This window comes from Bufo gargarizans, chromosome 1, assembly GCF_014858855.1.
Source record: "Bufo gargarizans isolate SCDJY-AF-19 chromosome 1, ASM1485885v1, whole genome shotgun sequence".
NCBI classification, from domain to species: domain Eukaryota; kingdom Metazoa; phylum Chordata; class Amphibia; order Anura; family Bufonidae; genus Bufo; species Bufo gargarizans.
This window is the reverse complement of record NC_058080.1, coordinates 670215814-670236342: the sequence shown is the minus strand read 5'-3', so window position 1 is coordinate 670236342 and position 20529 is coordinate 670215814. Positions and strand designations below refer to the sequence as shown.

The window sequence follows — 20529 nt, the reverse complement described above, 5'->3', positions numbered from 1 at the left end:
CAAGCACCAAGGAGAGAGGCTTCCATGTGGGATGCCTTTTAGGTCCAGCTTCTGAACCAGAGCCAAAATTACACTTCTTGTAGTAGGAGATGTAGTAAAAATGGTGTAGTTGCTCTAGCGACCAGAATCCATCTCTCATTTTTAATGGAGTTGCTATGAATGTGTTGGTTTTCACATTCATTCTTCAAATCTCCCAGGAGTGCTTTCATGGATTAAGACCTGGTGACTGTGTTTAGGACATTGTGGTGTCCTGGCATGTTTATCCTGCTAGAAATAAAAAAATATATAAAAAAATAAAAAAGTGGATTGTGCCCGTAATGCATGCAGGTGCAGTGCTGTACCCCTTATTATGGCTGCCTGACAGTAGACGTGATGATCCCTACCAGCATCTTCCAGGTAGATGGAACCTGGACAAAAGCTGAATCTCCTAAAATTAAAGGGCTTATCCAGAGTTTATGTCCAAGAGTGTCCGTGCCCAATTTTCCTGAAAATTTCCAGACTGAATCACATAAATATACATCAACTAGCAGTATGTCAGTCTGCAGTACCGTTTACAGGATCTCATCGGTTCAGGTCCTACTAACGGCACTTTCCTGGGCACTGTCTGATGCCACACACACTTCCATGCTGCAGGGACTCCGTGATTGTTAAGTTCCTGCAGGACAGGGATATTAAATGGTCACTGAAACAATCAGATTCCAATGACGGCACCCAGATCTCCGGTTCAGAGGCTTTTAGTTAGTTAGATAGAACCCCATCCCCCCAATGAAAAAAGTAGCAATCACCAGGGAAAGGGCCATGGCATCTGAAGCACCATGGCTTCGGGTTAGCAACCGGCTTTTCCTTCGATTGCCTTCATTGGTGCCTTTGTGAACCAATCCGGTCAGGAACCTATCATGGTAAATACAGGGAAAGTTTTTTTTTTTTTTTTATGCATTCTTTCCTTTTAAAAGTATACAAAATACATTTGGTGCACCCCTTACAGTATATAATAAATTAATTCACTCCGCAAAAATACATAAAATGGCAAAAAACAAAACACATAAACTATTACAAAACACCACTAAAAACAAGTTATATGTATACCCCAAAATGATTCTATTAAGAAGTATGACTTATCCCACAAAAAAAAATACAATAAAAAAAACACAGCCCTTAAAGCGGCTACATCAACAAGAAATAAGATAAAGTTATTAGTCTCTGAATGTGGCAATATAAAAGTGGATATTTTGTTAAAAAGTATAAAAAAAAGCTGCAGTATATAAATTTCGTATCGCCGTAATTGTCTCTTAGAATAAAGGTGACACATTATTTATGCAAAATATAAAATTCCCTAAACAATGATAGAATATTTTTTTACTTGTTATATGTACCTCAAACTGTTGCCACAAACTGTTACAACGCCTGCAAAAACAAGCCCTCATACAGCTACGTTGCTGGAAAAATAAAAATGTTACGGCTTGTAGAATGTGCAAAGGCAATAAAATTCCTGTGGTACTAAATAGCAAACCTAGACCTGGACCTAAAGGAATTTTCTGGGAAGATTAAACTAAATAAAACTGAAAAAATAGTTACCCCCACCTCCTAATTCTGAATGAATCTCCCTGGAAACCCCCGTTAACGGAGTGCCCAAAGTTCATAGAGGACCTTTGAGGTGAGGGTATTTTTCAGAATATTTCAGCGATCTCTAAGGTGTTCCATATGCAACAAGATGCTAATTCTGTAAGTCTGCCGGTTTTGTGGTGTTTTAGCGATCATGTAGATTTATTGCTAATTTCAGTAGTAATGGTGTTTGGTGTAGCAGAAAAGAATGATTAAAATTCCGAATGAGCTCGTGGAAAGCCTTGTCTATGGATTGTTAAACTGCGCTGTCATTCTTCATATTTACCATCCAGTCACTTTCACCCAATCTGCATTCTGGCACGGCGCCTCTAAGCATACTGACTGATTAGTTTTTATATTGACCATTATGAAAGAGATTATTATAATGTATGGATTGAAATAATCGTCCTGACCTTATGGAAGGCTGTCTGCTTTCTATCTATGTCTTGATATCCAGGCTAATATCTGCCGTCCTCGTAATGGTTGCACTTTGTGCTGCAAGGCTCATAGGCTTTACTGTAATCAACTATTTGCTACTTATGTGTTTTATTCAATAGATCGAGACCGTTTCCAGCTGGGTACGCTGTCTCACACGCTGAATGCTAAGGCATCTGGGTACTTGGAGCTGTCGGACTGGCCAGAGGTGGCGCCAGATCCCTCTGTCCGGAATGTGGAAGTTATTGAACCGGTATGTTTTTGTGTCTTGTTTTCTTTACATTTTTTTTTTTTTTTTTTGTTCATATGCAGTATTTTAAAGGGGTATAATAATTTCACAGTTGGATTTTTTTGTTATTAAAGAGGACCTTTCACTGGTCCTGAGGTTACAATATTAATACCTGGCAGTGTAGGGCACTTTTTTTTTTTTTTTTTTTTGATGCGCTGCTCCGTTCCCCCGCGGTGTCTCCTGTTCACTTTTGCCGCCCTGTATGCTAATTAGTAGCATTGGTTCAGGGAGGAGGAGACTACTGCGTTTCTCAAGGGGCATCTCCTTCTCCCTGGCTGTGACGCTCTACGCTGTGATTGGGCAGTTCACACCCAGGGAGAAGGAGACGCCCCTTGATAAACACGAGCAAAAAAGCTCACCTTCTCCCTTGCTGTTCAAAAACTTTTATGTGGTAGCAGCATATCAGAGATTTTGATTGGTGGGGGTCTGAGTGCGGAAACCCACAACAATTGCTTAAAGTGAGCAAAATGCTCCCATAGCACGTTGTCCCTCCTGCAGGAGACTGTCTCAGTAGAAAGTCTATGGGCCCAACTTAAAGGGGTTGTCCTATGAAGAATAATCTACAGTTTTCAAACCAGCACCATTTTGTAATTGCATGTAATTAAAAATGTATTATAGCTTCTGAGGTATTCAATGAAATCAATCTGTACACTTGCTGTTTTTCAATTTCCTGTCCTGCTTACGGAGACGGAGGCACATGCTCAGTTCCATCCTTCAACTGCTACCAGCTGCAGCAGAAAGGACACACCCTTAACAAAGGACATGCTACCTAACTTCACAGCTTGAAATAAGTCTAGCAGAACAATTGGAGCAATGAATGGGGAAATCTGTGGATCTATGTGAGGTACTGGGCTGGTTCTAGCTCAGTTAGAATGAAGTTGTCATATACTAGATTATGTATGCTTTTCATTTTTTATTTTTATTATTCATGGGATGATCACTTTAATTCTGTCTCCTGCAGCGAGGAGAGAGTGATATGTGATCGCTTCTCTCCTTGTTCTAGCGATCAGTGGGGGTCTCAGCACTCAGATCCCCACATATAAAAATTTTTGATATGTTGCTGTGACATATCAAATGTTTTTAAAAAGCTCAGTAACAATTCAAAGGTGTTTCCCTGCCAGCAAAACGTATCCCCTATCCCGTGGATAAGTGGCCGATCAGTTGTGGTCTGACTGTTGTGGCCCCTTATTCCCCCGTTTGGAATGAAGCAGCAGTTGTCCTCTACCACTCCGTTCATTTCTGTGGAACTGTCAGAGACCCAGGTACGTCCATAGAGAATGAATGGAGCAGCAGAGGACACGCGTGACCTGGTGCTCCATTAATGCAGGGGGAAAGGGCATCACGCTTGCATGATCAGTTGGATCCCCACTAATCAGACACTTTAACAGCCCGAGCAAAATTGAACCTTTTTGAAATGGGTGTTCAGTTGTAATTTTGGAATGTATTGGGTAACGTGGAGTAAACAGATTAATATATTTTCCTTGGAGAACAATGCCAAGTGTGTTCCTGTCATGCAAGATGTCTTATACCAGTGGGTCTGGTTTTGAAGAATCGTTCCAAAAAAGAGCAATAACATGGATTGCACAGCCCCATTGTATACATTGATCTGTTGTATCTCAGCATAATTTGTAATATGTTTATCCTATGTGGATCTGTACTTTTCATTTGTGTAATTTGTCTTTTTATATATATAATAAATTATATATCTATATCTATATATATATATATATATATATATATATATATAAAATTATTTTTTTACTTACTGTATTGTTTTGGAAATCAATGTTCCATCAAAGCAGGAACAAAATGTAACATCTGATGAACAACACGCCATTTTACTGTTAAAGGTGTTGTCTCACCAAGTCTTGTCAGTTTGTTGCAACAATCAACTGATCACTGTACGTCCAGTTTCTAGCAGCCCCAATAAATAGTTAAAAGGGGTTATCCAATGATTTTTCTGAAAAATGAAAATCAGACACCATATAGGGCATGACGATCTCTTTCTAACAAAGCTAGAACCAGCCCTGTACCTCACATGGACCCAGAGATCTCCCCATTCATTGCTCTGCTAGATTTATATCAAGCTGACAGCTCAAGGGGCGTGTCTCTTCTGCTACAGCTAAGGGGGCGTGTCTCAGCTCTGCCTATCACAGCTCAGGAGGCAGTTGAAGGATGAAACTGAGCATGTGCGGCCTTCTCAGTGAGCAGGTCAAAGAATTGAGAGGAAAAAAAAACTTCAGGTGGCACTATACGGATACATTTTATTGAATAACTCGGTGGCTATGCAAAATTTTTAATTTAAATGCAATTACAGAAGAAATCAGATCTAGGTGCTGGTTTAAAAACTGTAGAATATTTTTCATGACACAAGTCCTTTGATTTTCCCAGGGAAACGCCCCTGCCAGGATAATGTAGTATTGTATGGAGGCTATTCTGAATAATCTAATACATTGATGTGAGTCTGTCAAAACAGAAGCTGTTACAGAGCATGTCTCTGTTCTAACTCCTAGAGGAAGGTTCCATTTGGTCAAGTGTTGTCTCCATGAGATAACCTCTTTTAACACCTTAAATTGGTTGTCCGCTGTTTTTTTAAAATTTTTATATTGATGACCTATACTCAGGATTGATCATCAATATCAGATTGACGGGGGGGACAGTGCAACCGTATGAGCACTGCTTTATCTTCAAACAGCTGATCGGCCCCCCGCCATTCTGATATTAATGGCCTATCCTGACCTTAGGTAATCAATGAAAAAAAAAAAGCAGAAAACCCATTTAACTTAAAGTAATGTAAAATATGTAATTTGCATTAAGGGGACATATGGCGCTGGCTCACAAGCTGAGCTCGCTCCAAACATGGTGGATGCAGCTGTATAATGACCAGGATCGAATATTATGCAGATCCTGGTCATTTAACCCCTTAGATGCTGTGCGAACGCAGCAACTGAGCGTTTAGACAGACCGACAGGGGCCTCACTTTGTCCTCCGATTGGTACCCCTACTGCGAAATCACCATGATCAGATCGGTTCCAATGAAGGCCTGACAGACAGCCTGTAAAAAATCCCATATGAGTTAATTTGAGAGCGCAATTTTCTATCAGTTTTGTCTATTACGTGGCTGCTGTGATCTCAATGCCTCAATCTTGCCTCCTCACTCCAGTTCAGAATGAAAATCTTACATCTGGTAGGTTGCTTGGGGCAACACAGTAACTTTTTCTGACCCAGTATAAGCGTCTCTTTGACATTTTATTTCAGAACATTTAAAGCTTTCATTTAACGTTCTGTTCTAATAGTGAAATTATCCAGCAATATCTTCCGCAGAGCTTATTAATGTTTTAAAAAAAATTGACTCCAGGAGTCAATCGCATAAGGTCTGACTATAAATATGGCTTGTATTATGTCTGCCTATCGCCCACATGAACAATTACAGTCAGCCACCTTCTTGCCCTCTGAATAACTTTTGCAAACTTTCCAACATAAATTGTTCTCAAAGGCATCTCTTCGGCTATAATTGTCACATGAAATTAACGTATTCCGTTAATTTTAACTGTGGGATATTGGAGATGGTCAGGGTTACAGCCTTGCTGTTTCTTTACCATGGAAGTCTTTTATCGTATTCTGCATAATTTTTACACCCTTTGTTGGTTGGTGGGTAGAAAAGTAGCCCTGGTTAGGCTCTGGAGCAAATTTTAAAGGGGAAAAAAATCACCAAAAATTCTAAAATCAAAAATATTGAAATTAAGTTTTAATGTTAAACATATATATATATATATATATATATATATATATATATATATATATGTTTATTAATATTATATATTGTTTTTACATTTTCTATGTCCCTGTCTATATAAAAAATAAATAAATCATAAAATCATGCAATTTTCACACTGGCCACTAAGCCTAGAATATGTCAAGACCTCCTGTTCATGCTGAGTAGCCCCATGGGCTTCTATGGGAGAATGTTCTAGGCATGCTCTGTGACCCGTGCAGAGGTCAGGAGGGAGAAGATGAGCTGTGATATCATCTGTTGTGAATAGTGGATCCTGTGTTATCTATACAAGGGTGTTACTTGTCGTTGTAATGATTTTGGCTACTGAAAAGTTATTTTCACATTCGTACATTCCCTTCAGATTTATCTAACTTGCAAAAACTGTCTCAGTCTTACCTCGGTAAAGGGGTGGTGTAGAAAGTGAAGTAAAATCTTGATAGAACTGTTACTTAAATATCAAACATTGTGTAACATTTAATATATTTGGCCACAAATTACAGCAATGCAGCCTCCTGCAAAACTTTTAAAAATCTCCTCCAATGTGTTCATAATATGGTTGTTAAATGTCTATCTTGTGACCCTGTGACCTCTATAACTGCTCCAATTCTGTGTTACTCTCTGCCATAGGCTAAAACATGGACTAATTCAGTGGGAAAGTCTAAGAAAGAGAAGGCTACTTCAGATAAGTTTTACTCCTCTGAAGAAGAGAAAGAAGAGGATAATGAGTCTGCAGCCAGCAGTGGTAAATCAGCATATTAAATATGGAAATGTTTTATAGTTCTTCTTACATTTAAAGGCTATGTACACCTTCAGAGGCAATTCTTTTTTATGATTGCATTTTACTCCTTTTAGGCTAAAAATCTTTTTTTCAATTGTTTTTTATAAAAAATATTCAGCCGTTCAGTCACAAATGGTTAACTGTTTGTCTAGCTGTGTGAATCATACTTTTTACTTTCACTTTGTGCCGCTCATCTAATAAACCTCATCTCTAATTTTCTAAGAGGTCAGAAACACTTATTTAAGCCACATTCGAATCTTTAAAGAGGACCTTTCATAGATTTTTTTTTTTTTTTTTTTTTTTTTTTTAGTTTAATGAAATACCTTTCTTTGCCGGGTACCCCCTGCTGATGCTGCCACCCGCCTGTTTTTTTTTTTTATATCGCTTCTACGCACTGCTGTGCCTCCCTGCTGTTTTCCCGCCCAGTATGTTTCTACTGAGCATCGGTAGAGGGAGGAGGAGACTGTCCTGTTTTTCAGTGGGCGTCTCCTTCTCCCTGGATCTGCTGCTGTCCAATCACAGCGGAGAGCTCACAGCTGGGCAGGAAAACAGCAGGGGGCACAGCGGGGTGTACAAGCGATATTTCCAAAAAACAGGCAAGGGGGCAGCATCAGCGGTGGTTACCTGGCAAAAAAAGGTATTTAGTTGAAATTAAAAAAAATCTATGAAAGGCCCTCTTTAAGATAAGAACTGAGCTATGAGTGCTTATAAGGTCAGAGATAAGGAACCATCTGCTGAGCTGCCTGACGGAGCAGCAGAGATAAAATACAGATCCTGCTACTGGAGCATCTCAGCCTTAGGCCGAATGCACACAGCCGTGACCGTTCCGTGGAACCACGGGCTGGATTCCTACTGAGAGCAGGAGCGCACGGGGTCATTGGTTGCTATGACGCCGAGCGCTCCCTGCTGCCGCCGCAATACAGTGATACACTGGTATGATCTATACCAGTGTATTACTGTACTGTGGCGGCAGCAGGGAGCGCATGGCGTCATTGCAACCAATGACGCCGTGCGCTCCTGCTCTCAGCAGGAATCCAGTCCGTGGTTCCACGGACCGCTCACGGCCATGAAACACAGCCATGTGCGTTCGGCCTTATACAGAAGGTGTACATAGCATTTAAAGGCTATGGACTCGTTAGGTGCATATTTTTTGTCATAATGGCATTTTACTCATTTTGAGCTAAAATCTTTATTAAAAATTATCAGCAGTTTTTGTGGTACATGGGGTTAAAAATCAGTTTTTTTGCACATGGTCCCACCTGAGTTTAGTCAGCTGACTGCTCATGTGAAGCCTTATCTCGGATCTCATGAGCTCATAAACCATTATTATAGCTAAACTCTTAGCAAACTGATAAGAATATGGCTTAAATGAGCTGCTCTCTCAATTTACTTCTATGAGAGCTCTGGAAGTAGTCTAGTGGAGAGGTGGGATCCACACCGATCGGACATTTGTGACATATCCTGTGAATTTACCATGAATGTCCAGATTGGAATAACCTCTTTAAAGCTGTATTCAGACACTCCCAGCAGCAAGATGCAGGAGCACAGGATTGTAGCTGTCAGACACCTTTAGCTCCACTTACCTATGGAAGAACAAAGGATCAGGATTATGTTAAACTGTAATATTCCAGTTCCTTGTTTTTCCTAATGGAATACAGGGTACAGTACATTTGGATAGCTCCATTATGCACAGGATTTTCACCTGCAGTGCAGCTTTTGTACCCACTCCTGTGCTTTACCTTAAAATTAAAAAGCACTACAAACTGCCCATGTGCTCAAAATTGTCTGATGGATTCGAAACGCGTCTAATACTTTACACTTTTGGATGAGGTCATAATTTATTAATTCACGTGGATACTGATATCAGCATCAGATTTTTAATATAGGGTTGTGGTTGTGTGCAAATATGTTTTTACTAAGGGCCCATTCACCCGACCGTATATATTTGAGTCCGCAGCCATTCTGCAATTTTGTGTCCTGTCCGCTTCCGTGTTTGTATTCCGCAGCCCTGCAAAGATGATAGAACATGTCTTATTCTTAAATTTAAAAAAAGGCTGGCTCACAGGAATTTGCACAAGAATTGGCATTTCTATCATATGGCTGGCTGTTACGGCCGGTATCTGTGTTTTGCAGAACCACAGTTTGAGCGCTGCAAAACACATATGGTCATCTGAATGAGCCCTAATGTTGTAAAAAATAAATGATCAAGTGCAGGGACTCTGTCCAGCTGGAGGCCAGTTTCTTACTTCAGTCCTGTGTAATACATGTATTCTTTGCATTGATTTTGTTGTTTGATGAAGTAGCGTGTTTTTCTGGCTGTTGTGTGGTGTAAAGTTCTTCACCAAGTCTTACATGGGATGTCTGTTTGACAGATGAAGAATCTGGTAGCAAGGAGGATAGTGATGATCAAGAGGAAAGTAGCAGTGAGGAAAGTGAGGAGGACTCGTCAAGTGAGGAGGAAAAGTCAAGCCATGAAGACTACCCTAAAAAAGGGAAGAAAACTAGAAATGATAGGTAAGTCTTCTGTGACTAATGAGTTTTCCATTCCTGAGATATGCTGGTATCTTCTCCCCTCCTGCTGTGTTAAAATAAGAGTCTGAGGAGAGGAATATCATCTGAAAGGTCATTTAGCACAAGGGGAGGATGTGTGCAGTCTAATGGGCCAGCATGTGATGCCTTCTCCCCTAGCGATGCTTTCAAGGTACATTAGAGTACCATACAAGTCTATGGGTGACCTATTATGGCTCCATACAACTTGGAGCAGTACCATGCATGATGCACTGCACACATCCGCCTTGGAGGCTCCCTCACATAATGATTCATACATTCTCCTGTCAAAATGATGCACATCCATGACATGATGGACCAAGTCTTTGGGGTCTGTTGGGTACCAGTCATGTTTGAACACGACAGACCCTACTGTAAGTTGGTGGGGTCTATAGGGCACCAGTGGTGTCATGCCGGTCTGGGGAAAAAAAAGCTTGATCTAGTATTTATTTAACAGACTTTATTAAATGGAGATTAATGCACGCCTCCCGGTTTTAATATCTGTTTGCTGTAGTATATTATTTTTAATACTTGCTGGATCAAGGCTTTTGTCAGACCGGGTTGACAGCACTAAAACAGGGAGTGGATCCCTTGTGTAGGGATATGTCTGGTGACCCGGTTTTCCCTCTTTTTTGGTATTTGTTGTGCAGTGGACACAATGCTGCATTATGGTTTATGAGCGAACCCAACGTTTTCAGGTTCGGCATTCGGGGAGTGGAGGAATTCAGTTATGGATTCCGTTAGCATGGAATTCTATGACGGAATGCAAAACGGAAGCCTTTAAGAGTCATTCTGTTTTGCTTTCTGTCATAATATAAGTCTATGGGCAGCATAATGGATCCTTCTGGTTTCCGTTAAGCAGGACAGGACTTGGTTTTCTGTAAAGCAAAACAGAATGCCTCTTAAAGGGTTCCGTTTTGCATTCTGTCATAAAATTCCATTATATTCCGTGCTAACGGAATTCCTCCACCGCCTGAACGCCGAACCCAAAAAGGTTGGGTTCGATCATCCCTAGTTAGGACCTCTTTGATCTAGAAGCTGTAGATGCTGCAGCCACTTCAATGAAATATTAAAGTGAAAGCTTTGAATTGTATTTTGATCTTAAGTTTATATGTAAAAAATGATAAATGTATACAATGACTTGTAAGGCTCTTTTGGGACCTGGCATTCCTCCCAGCTCTGCGGGGTGAAGTGAGTGTGCCTGAGCCCGCCAACAGAGGTGTACATAATGAAGATTTCCTTGCGTTTACCTCCAGTGTAAAGCTCTAACACATATCTCTGTATAGTCCTACAGGGCCACACATCGGCCACAATGTTAAAAGAACATACAGCTAAAAAAAAAAAAAAAGGCATAGCGATGTCAAACAGCCGAATGGAGGCCAAAAGGACTATTGTTTGCCCTCAAGTCGGGAGCATACCTCTCAAATGCAGTCTTAATGAAACAGACCTATTAGGAGAGCATCCATGTCCTCCTGAATGTGTGATCCACTTCTGTGTTAATCATGAGATGACATGTAACAGAGCTGTGTGTAAGTTGTAGGAAAGGATGTGAAGTCTTGCATATGGCTGTGCAGGTCAGATGAACTGACCCATGTGGCCACCTTATCTTGCTCAGCCAATTGCTTATACATACAAAGGTTTACACCCATCACTATATAAATTGGGTAACGGTGCGAACACTAAAGCCTTGTCTCATCCAGCGTACTCGGGGGGCTTATACTTCAGGCTAAAATCTACAAGGTTATAACCTGCCTGGCAAAGCATCTTGGGATTATGGCACTTCCGTGCCTCCAATGCAGTGACGTTAACATGATAAAAAGTGTTTAGTCTGCTACTTATCCGACATAATAATAAAATCCTGTGTGAGTGCACTGTGTCCGTGTGTGTGCCGTTTGTCATACTGGGCATGCGCGGCGCGGGGACCTATCAGCACACAGTGCTCTACACGCCCCCCGCACCGCTCACATCAGTGCACCGACCAAGCAAACGGCAAACCTCATATCCAACGCTACACTCTAACCATGGTAGGTTCCCATGGAGATGGGAACGCTTATCAGGGCGGAGTGTAATGTGAACTTACAGTGAATGTTGAGAATAAATGACAGTCATGATCATGGTCTTTGGGAGGATGGAGGGGAGGAGGAGTGTAGAGGGTTAAATGAGTGTGGATGAAAAGGTTCAACGGGGGACTGAGTTCAGTAGGGTGACAGCTGTGGGGAAGAAGCTGTTCCTAAACCTGCTGGTTTTAGTCTGAAGGGTCCTGTAGCGCCTTCTGGAGGGGAGGAGCTGAAAGAGTTTATTGGCAGGATGAGAGGAGTTCTTAAGAATGATGCGTGCCCGGCGTAGACATCTCTTCTTGTGAACATCCTCAATGGCAGGAAGTGGAGTCCCTGTTATACAATGTGGTCATATTACCTTGCTATTTAATATAGACTGTTCCTATTGATGTTTATTCACTATTGTTCTAGCACCCGTTATTGTAACGGGCTTAAAGGGAACCTGTCATAAACTTTAAGCTGCCCTTACTAACAGCAGAATAAAGTAGAGACGGGTGAGTTGATTTCAGCGGTCTGTCATTTAAAAGTTAAATGTAAGTGGTTGCCGAGAACCAACATAACAATCATTGCAGACTGGGCCTGGAGAAGAGTCCCGGCCACCTGAGAAGAGTCCTGGTTATTCATAAATTCCTGCTCTCCTGCCCACCTGCTGATGGCTGACAGTCTTCTACCTAGTTGTCTCCTTAGAAGAGAACTGCCAACCATCGGCACATGGGCTGGAGAGCAGGAGATTATGAATAACCAGGACTCTTGTCAGGTAGATATGACTCTTCTCAACGCCTGGGCTGCAATGATTATGATGCTGGTTCTCAGCAACCACTTACTTTTAGCTCATTAGTGACACACCGCTGACGTCAGCATTTCTGTCACTAATTTATGCTGCCTTCAGTACAATCAGCATAAAGTTAATGAAAGGTTCCCTTTAATGTCTAGTTGTCAAGAAAACTTTCATGTCTTAAGCGACCAGTGTTTGCAATTTCCATACCCTATTCAGCATTTTATATGTAATTTTACTTGATGTATATATTTAACGGGGTCTTCTGGAAATAATTTTAAGTAAAAAAGAGGGCCAGAAAAAGTTAAAAATAAAAAATAAGCATTACAGTCATTGCTGATCGCAAGAAAATTTAGACTAGTACATCCAAAGTCATTGGTGCACATCCATAAAGCTAGCATGCAGACAGCAAACAAAATACATATGACAGCACACTGTTTTACATGAAAAAGAACCAGGGATTTGGGATTTTTGGGGATTACAGTGGTACTATACCTACTATGTATGAAAAATGGAAACTCTCATTTTTCAATTTTTCATATATAGTAGGTATAGTACCACTGTAATCTAGAATAATCTCTAATCCCTAGTTCTATTGTTTGCATGTGTAACAGTGTGTTGCCGATCCCGAGGCTTGTGTGGTCTCGCAGCTATCCACTTCTGGTCCCGGCTGAACACTTCTGAAATGGAAATGTCTGCTCAGCCAATCCCTGACTGAAGTCGGTCTGGTATCCCATTCATTTCCATTGGGCACAGCTGCGCCTAGCAATGTGACCAATGAACATGATGTCACATGGCCAAGGCAAATCTGCGAGAAGGCCGCAGTGCTACTTCGAGCCCTGGTCCCTCCTCAAACAGCCAATTGGTGGGGTCCCGGGTGTCGGACCCCCACTGATCAGAGTTAAAATATCTCAGAAAACCCCTTTAATCCATTTTGACCCTTTTAAAAGAAAAAATAATTCTCCTCCTCAGAAAACCTTCGTAATAGAGTCCCGCTCAAATCCACTCAAGTTAAAGGGGTTGTCGGTGTTCAGAGTTGCACCCAGACATATCCCCATCTTCACCCCTCCAGCCCCCCCTGATAGGAGCATTTCATGCTCCGATGCCCTCCTTTGCCCTGTGCTGAGTCGTGCAGGGCAAAGGCATTTTTCGGAGAGCTGGTGATGTACCGGGCTCTCCATATTGACTGCAGTGAGCGCGGTAATGTTGCTGGCATTAATGGGCAAGCTTTAGCGCTGCCCTAGCCTGTAAAATGGCTAGGGCAGCATTAAAGCCTGCCTATCAGAGTCGGTGACGTCACCGGGAACACTGCTGGGCGGAAGCCTTCACCTAGCACTGTGCCAAAGTAAACAAAAAAGCCATTACCCTACGCGATCCGGCACAGGGCAAGGTAGAGAACTGGAGCATGAAATGCTCCGAAGCTCATATTAGGGGGGCTGGTGAAGATGGGGATATGTCCGGGTTCAGAGCTGACCCCTGTAAAGCACTATAGGTAGCCTATTCATCATTGGGGCTAATGGCCTCTGCAGACATGAGCACCCTTTGCTCTGTAACCTGCCGCCAGCTCAGTTGATGAGTTTGCAGTTCCTCTCCGTCGTGCCTGACAGCCCTGATTGGGGTATAGTACGCACTCTGCTCCTTTTATTACAGACAGTAATTAAAGCAACTCGCCCTGCCACTTCCATAACAAACACAGCATAATGCCCTAATTATGACTTTATTAATTTAAGTCAGGATTTAATGATTTTAAAAGTGATTTATATTGTTACTCCCACACAGAACAAATGAATTCTGTACGTTAAATTATTACAGGCTTTTCATTGCTTCAGAACAGGAACGCTGCTGAGCGCTACATTCTTCTCATTAGCTAAGCGGGGGGCTCTATAGGTTGTAAACATCTAGGGTATGTTAGGAGGATGGAACTAGCTGTAAACTCGGGCCCAGAGGTTTCATATCAGGCAGTGATCTATGTAATTGTTACACTATACCGTTATTTTTATTACGTGCCATCAATTATAGCGAGATAGTGTGGTATCATGTTTGTCAATCAAGGCATGAAAACAAATTCTTCACTAACGGAAATCGACTAAACATTTATGGATAACAGACCTCTGCAAGTGAAGCAGAATAAACCTTTGAACAGTTGTTTCCTACATTTCAGTTAAAGGGGTTTTGCCGTGAATGATGTAAAAAATGAAAACCAGACAGTCTCTAACAGAGCTAGAACCAGCCCTGTAGCTCGCATGGATCCAGAGAGCTCCACATTCATTGCTTCTTTTTCTCTTCTAGATTAATTTCGAGCTGGCAGCTTAGCGGGTGCGTCCTTTCTTAGGGGTTTGTGCCTTTTCTCATTGGGTGTGTCCTTTCTCGGGGGAGGGTGGGGTGTCCTCTCTGCTGCAATTTTCTCCCTGTAACTGTCACAGCTTCTCTAAGAAGATCCAGCTGGTGACAGATGAAGAATGGAACTAAGCAACACCTCAATGAGTGGACATGCACATTTACTATATGGATTAAACACCAGGGGGCACGCTATAATGAAGTCAAGAATAACTCACAACTGGAGGATTTGTTACTTTTTTCATGCTGAATTATATTAAAATAACAATTATTGTTGTCCCAACCCTTAATAATAATCTTTATATAGAACCAAAATATTTTGCAGCGCATTACAATCAGAGGCTTTATGTGCAAACTGAATTCAGCAACTCAAACACGTGGAGTGAGATCCCTGCTTGTAAGAGCTTACAATCTATGAGGAGATAGGGGTGACATAGATGGTAAAAACTGCTCGTTTTATACGGTGGTCCGGCCATCCTAACACAATAGGGGAGTTGTATGTATGAGCCAGTCACTAGCCAATATCTGTAGTGCTTCTGAGTGCATGGAGTGTGGTGGGTACGGTTGGATGATCAATCTGGCACTGAACGATGAGGTTGAAATAGGGGTGAATGGAGACGAGTTAGGTTAGGGGGGGGTGAGTTTTTATGGAGCTCCTAAAACTGTGGATCCTGGAAATCGGCCTAATCGCCTGGGTCATGGTGTTCCAGAGAACTGGTGCAGCTAAGGAGAGGTTTTGGAGATGGGAGTCGGGTTCGGATTATGATTAATGTCAGTCGTAAGTCATTTACAGAGCGAAGAGCACGGGTAGAGTGATAGACCGAGATGAGGGAGGAGATGTAGGGGGTGCAGCTCTATGGACAGCTTTGTGGGGGAGAGTGAAAGGTTTAGATTGAATCCTATAATGTGTGGGCAACTGGTGCAATGCCTGGCATATGGTGGAAATAGGACCCATCAGTTCTCCAGCCATGTCTTCTTTAATAACTAACTGCATTCCACTTCAAATAACTGTTCTGAAGCATTATTTCTTAGAACCCTGAAATGTGCCGGTCCTCTGTTATTCGTCCTAGAAATTTAGAAATGATTTGACAACTGGCTGCTACTAGTTTGGGGCTGTACTCAATGACATTGTCCAATCAGTGCTGCCAGTGTCAGACTTTGTAAGGACGAACCTCTTTCAGAAGGTGAAAAGTAATTATAGGAGAATCCGTGCGTTTATCCACGCAGGCGCACAATGCTAGCAGAAAATACACCAAGTATATGTACAAGTAATTGGCAAAGCAAGTAACAAACTTAAAGTGAATGAGTACTTGATAGTGAAGCCTGTATATACGAGCAAGAGTAATGCATCTGATTTACTCCTTTTTCTAAAGTGAATCTGACGATGAAAATAATGGAAACCCCAAACAGAGTGATGGGTCAAGCTCTTTGTCCTCTGGTGGAAGTTCGGAGTCTGACTCTTCATCAGAATCTGGAGAGGACAGTGAATCTGAGCCAGAGGCACCTAGAAATGGGACCAAATCCAAGGTAAGATGATACCGATTGCCCAGACTTTCGCCTGCCTGTAGTACGACGTACAATGGTAGCATCACGCTTATGGACATTCTATATACTGATGTAGTGACAAGCTGCAATTTTGTGGATTTTAGTCTTGGGATCGTGTTTGTAACATTTTTCTCCTATACATGGTAGGTAAGTAATAAATGTTAGATTATTTGTGGTCTGAAGCCTTTGAATGCTTTTGGATGACTAGAAATGGGTTCCTGCCGATCCCACTTTCCCAGGATATTTGTAAGACAAGTAGTGATGCATGCACAGATCTGTTTACCGCAAAAGAATGGTGACTGTTTGGGTCACACCTACCTAAGTTCTTTTCCATCAGGTTACATTTTATAATATCGTACACTTGTGCCTTAGATCTCCCAGTCTACACACATCAAACACTGCCCTAAATTACCAGGGATGCATACACTAACCTACCTCATCTCTGCCCTCGACCACCAAGGATACATACACTAACCTCATCTCTGCCCTAGACCACCAGGGATACATGCACTAACCTTGTCTCAGCATTCTTGATAGTCTAAGGCAAGCATGTCAAACTCAAAGGCTAACATGGGCCAAAAAAACAAAATTTAAGTTTATGTGGGCCGCATAAAAATTTTTTATTTTTTATTTTTTACAATATAATGCAGACTGATCCGTTCTGAACGGATCCACCGTCTGCATTATATGAGCGGATCCGTCTCAGACGGATCCGCTCTGAACGCAAGTGTGAAAGTAGCCTTAGGGGCGAGAACCTGGGATCTTTCATCCCTTGTCCTATTCAGCTCTATCAGGGTGAATAGGACTTCACACTGTCCCTGCTGCTCTGTGCCTTGTGCACACAGCATCAGGGATGTTACCATGGCAACCAGGGCTTCTGTAGCGTCCTGGCTGCCATGGTAACTGATCGGAGCCCCAGGCTTACACAGCTGGGGCTCCGATCAGAAGCTGCCACTGCACCACTAATGAGGGGGAGGGGAGAGGTCCTGTGGCCACTGCCACCAATGATTTTAATACTGGGGGGGGGGGGGGGGGGGGTTGAGAGGGGCTGGCGCACTGTGCCACCAATGATTTTAATGGGATGGGGGGTTGAGGGGGGGGGGGGCACACTGCACCACCAATGATAAATTACCCCTTTATACAGGAGGCTGGTACTGGCAGATCAGCAGTTAACCCCTCAGGTGCGGCACCTAAGGGGTTAACTGCCTCTGATCGCAGCTCCCTGTCAGCGGCAGGGTGCCGGCAATGCGATTCTGCTGCCGGCACCCGCCTCCTGTATTGTTTTAAAGACTGACTTTCACTATCAGCCCACACAGAGCGGCGCCCAGCGATGTCTCAGCACTCACCATTAGTCCTGGGCGCCGCTCCGTTCGCCCGCAGTGCTCCATTACTGTCTCCTCTCCTGCTCCACATGCTGCTGATTACTATCGGAGCGATGGGAGGAGACATCAGCTTCACTAGTGGGCGTTCCTTCTTCCTGGCTGTAGCGCTGTCCAATCGCAACGCAGGGAGAAGGAACGCCCACTAGTGAAGCTGATGTCTCCTCCCATCGCTCCCATAGTAATCAGCAGCATGTGGAGCAGGAGAGGAGACAGTAATGGGGCACTGCGGGCAAACGGCGCAGCGCCCAGGACTAATGGTGAGTGCTCAGACATCGCTGGGCGCCGCTCTGTGTGGGAAATGGGAATAGTCCTATCATTGGTGGCTCAGTGCGCCCGCCCCTCCTCCACCCCTCTCTCCTCATTGGTGGCGCAGTGCGCCCGCCCCTCCCCCCCTCCCCCCCCCCCCCCCTCTCCTCTCATTGGTGGCAGGGGCAGCAGCACAGGGGGAGGGAGGACAGCTTCCTTCTCCCTGTGCTGCTGAGAGAACATGAGCGCGCCGATAGCAGCGCGCTCATGCTCAGAGATACTAGACTGCCGGGCCGCAAAGATATTCATTGCGGGCCGCATGCGGCCCGCGGGCCGCATGTTTGACACCCATGGTCTAAGGCAAACATTTATTCCTTAACTGTCCTACTCTGCAAGTTATTTTCCATCAGGTTACATTTATTTCATGACTAGATAGGTTGCTGCTCTATTCTTGTGATCTGTTAAAATATACATTGCCAAAAAAAGGTCACCACCTGGATTTAAATATTTAAATAAGCAAGTTGGTCGGGTCTAGGTTCAGCAACATTATACGCCCAAAGAATGAGGTCAGCTGACTACCTGAATATACTGAAAGATCAGGTTATTCCATCAATGCATTTTTTCTTTCCTGATGGCACGGGCATATGCCAAGATGAAAATGCTAGGATTTGTCAAATTTTAAAAGAGTGGTTCAGGAAGAATGAGACGTAATTTTCACACATGGATTGGCCACCACAGAGTCCAGACCTGAACCCCATAGAGAATCCTTGGGATGTGCTGGAGAAAACTTTGCACAGTGGTCCAAATCTCCTAAGGGTACTTTCACACTTGCGTTTTTCTTTTCCGGCATAGAGTTCTGTCACAGGAGCTAAATACCGGAAAAGAACTGCTCAGGTTTATCCCCATGCATTCTGAATGGAGAGTAATCCGTTCAGGATGTCTTCAGTTCAGACTTTTTGACTGATCAGGCAAAAGATAAAACTGCAGCATGCTGCGGTTTTATCTCCGGCAAAAAAAAAAACTTGCCTGAATGCCGGATCCAGCATTTTTTTCCATAGGAATGTATTAGTGCCGGATGACACCGGAAAGACTGATCCGGCATTTCAATGCATTTGTAAGAGGGATCAGGATCCTGATCAATCTTACAAATGCCATCAGTTGGCATACGTTTTGACGGATCCGGCAGGCAGTTCTGGCGACGGAACTGCTTGCCGGATCACTCTGCCGCAAGTGTGAAAGTAGCCTTATACAAGATCTTAGGGAAACATTAATGCAACGCTGGGCAGAAATAAATGTTGTCACATTGCTGAAGCTTGTGGAAACGATGCCACAGCAAATACAGGTCCTTCTCAAAAAATTTGCATATTGTGATAAAGTTCATTATTTTCTGTAATGTACTGATAAACATTAGACTTTCATATATTTTAGATTCATTACACACCAACTGAAGTAGTTCAAGCCTTTTATTGTTTTAATATTGATGATTTTGGCATACAGCTCATGAAAACCCAAATTTCCCATCTCAAAAAATTAGCATATTTCATCCAACCAATAAAAGAAAAGTGTTTTTAATACAAAAAAAGTCAACCTTCAAATAATTATGTTCAGTTATGCACTCAATACTTGGTCGGGAATCCTTTTGCAGAAATGACTGCTTCAATGCGGCGTGGCATGGAGGCAATCAGCCTGTGGCACTGCTGAGGTGTTATGGAGGCCCAGGATGCTTCCATAGCGGCCTTAAGCTCATCCAGAGTGTTGGGTCTTGCGTCTCTCAACTTTCTCTTCCCAATATCCCACAGATTCTCTATGGGGTTCAGGTCAGGAGAGTTGGCAGGCCAATTGAGCACAGTAATACCATGGTCAGTAGACCATTTACCAGTGGTTTTGGCACTGTGAGCAGGTGCCAGGTCGTGCTGAAAAATGAAATCTTCATCTCCATAAAGCTTTCCAGCAGATGGAAGCATGAAGTGCTCCAAAATCTCCTGATAGCTAGCTGCATTGACCCTTCCCTTGATAAAACACAGTGGACCAACACCAGCAGCTGACATGGCACCCCAGAACATCACTGACTATGGGTACTTGACACTGGACTTCAGGCATTTTGGCATTTCCCTCTCCCCAGTCTTCCTCCAGACTCTGGCACCTTGATTTCCGAATGACATGCAACAGTCCAGTGCTGCTTCTCTGTAGCCCAGGTCAGGCGCTTCTGCCGCTGTTTCTGGTTCAAAAGTGGCTTGACCTGGGGAATGTGGCACCTGTAGCCCATTTCCTGCACACGCCTGTACACGGTGGCTCTGGATGTTTCTACTCCAGACTCAGTCCACTGCTTCCGCAGGTCCCCCAAGGTCTGGAATCGGTCCTTCTCCATAATCTTTCTCAGGGTCCGGTCACCTCTTCTCGTTGTGCAGCGTTTTCTGCCACACTTTTTCCTTCCCACAGACTTCCCACTGAGGTGCCTTGATACAGCACTCTGGGAACAGCCTATTCGTTCAGAAATTTCTTTCTGTGTCTTACCCTCTTGCTTGAGGGTGTCAATGATGGCCTTCTGGACAGCAGTCAGGTCGGCAGTCTTACCCATGATTGCGGTTTTGAGTAATGAACCAGGCTGGGAGTTTTTAAAAGCCTCAGGAATCTTTTGCAGGTGTTTACAGTTAATTAGTTGATTCAGATGATTAGGTTAATAGCTCGTTTAGACAACCTTTTCATGATATGCTAATTTTTTTAGATAGGAATTTTGGGTTTTCATGAGCTGTATGCCAAA

General features: G+C 43.0%; 1 protein-coding gene across 2 annotated transcripts in view; it reads left to right on the top strand.

The window, feature by feature from the left end:
* Window positions 1-20529, top strand: part of AP3B1 (adaptor related protein complex 3 subunit beta 1) — a 316263-nt gene that overhangs the window by 175935 nt on the left and 119799 nt on the right. For both annotated transcript variants that reach the window (XM_044276105.1, XM_044276102.1), the window contains exons 17-20: window positions 2160-2290; window positions 6729-6843; window positions 9252-9393; window positions 15969-16122. In XM_044276105.1, coding sequence (XP_044132040.1) covers window positions 2160-2290; window positions 6729-6843; window positions 9252-9393; window positions 15969-16122 — 542 coding nt within the window. The remainder of the gene's footprint in view (window positions 1-2159; window positions 2291-6728; window positions 6844-9251; window positions 9394-15968; window positions 16123-20529) is intronic.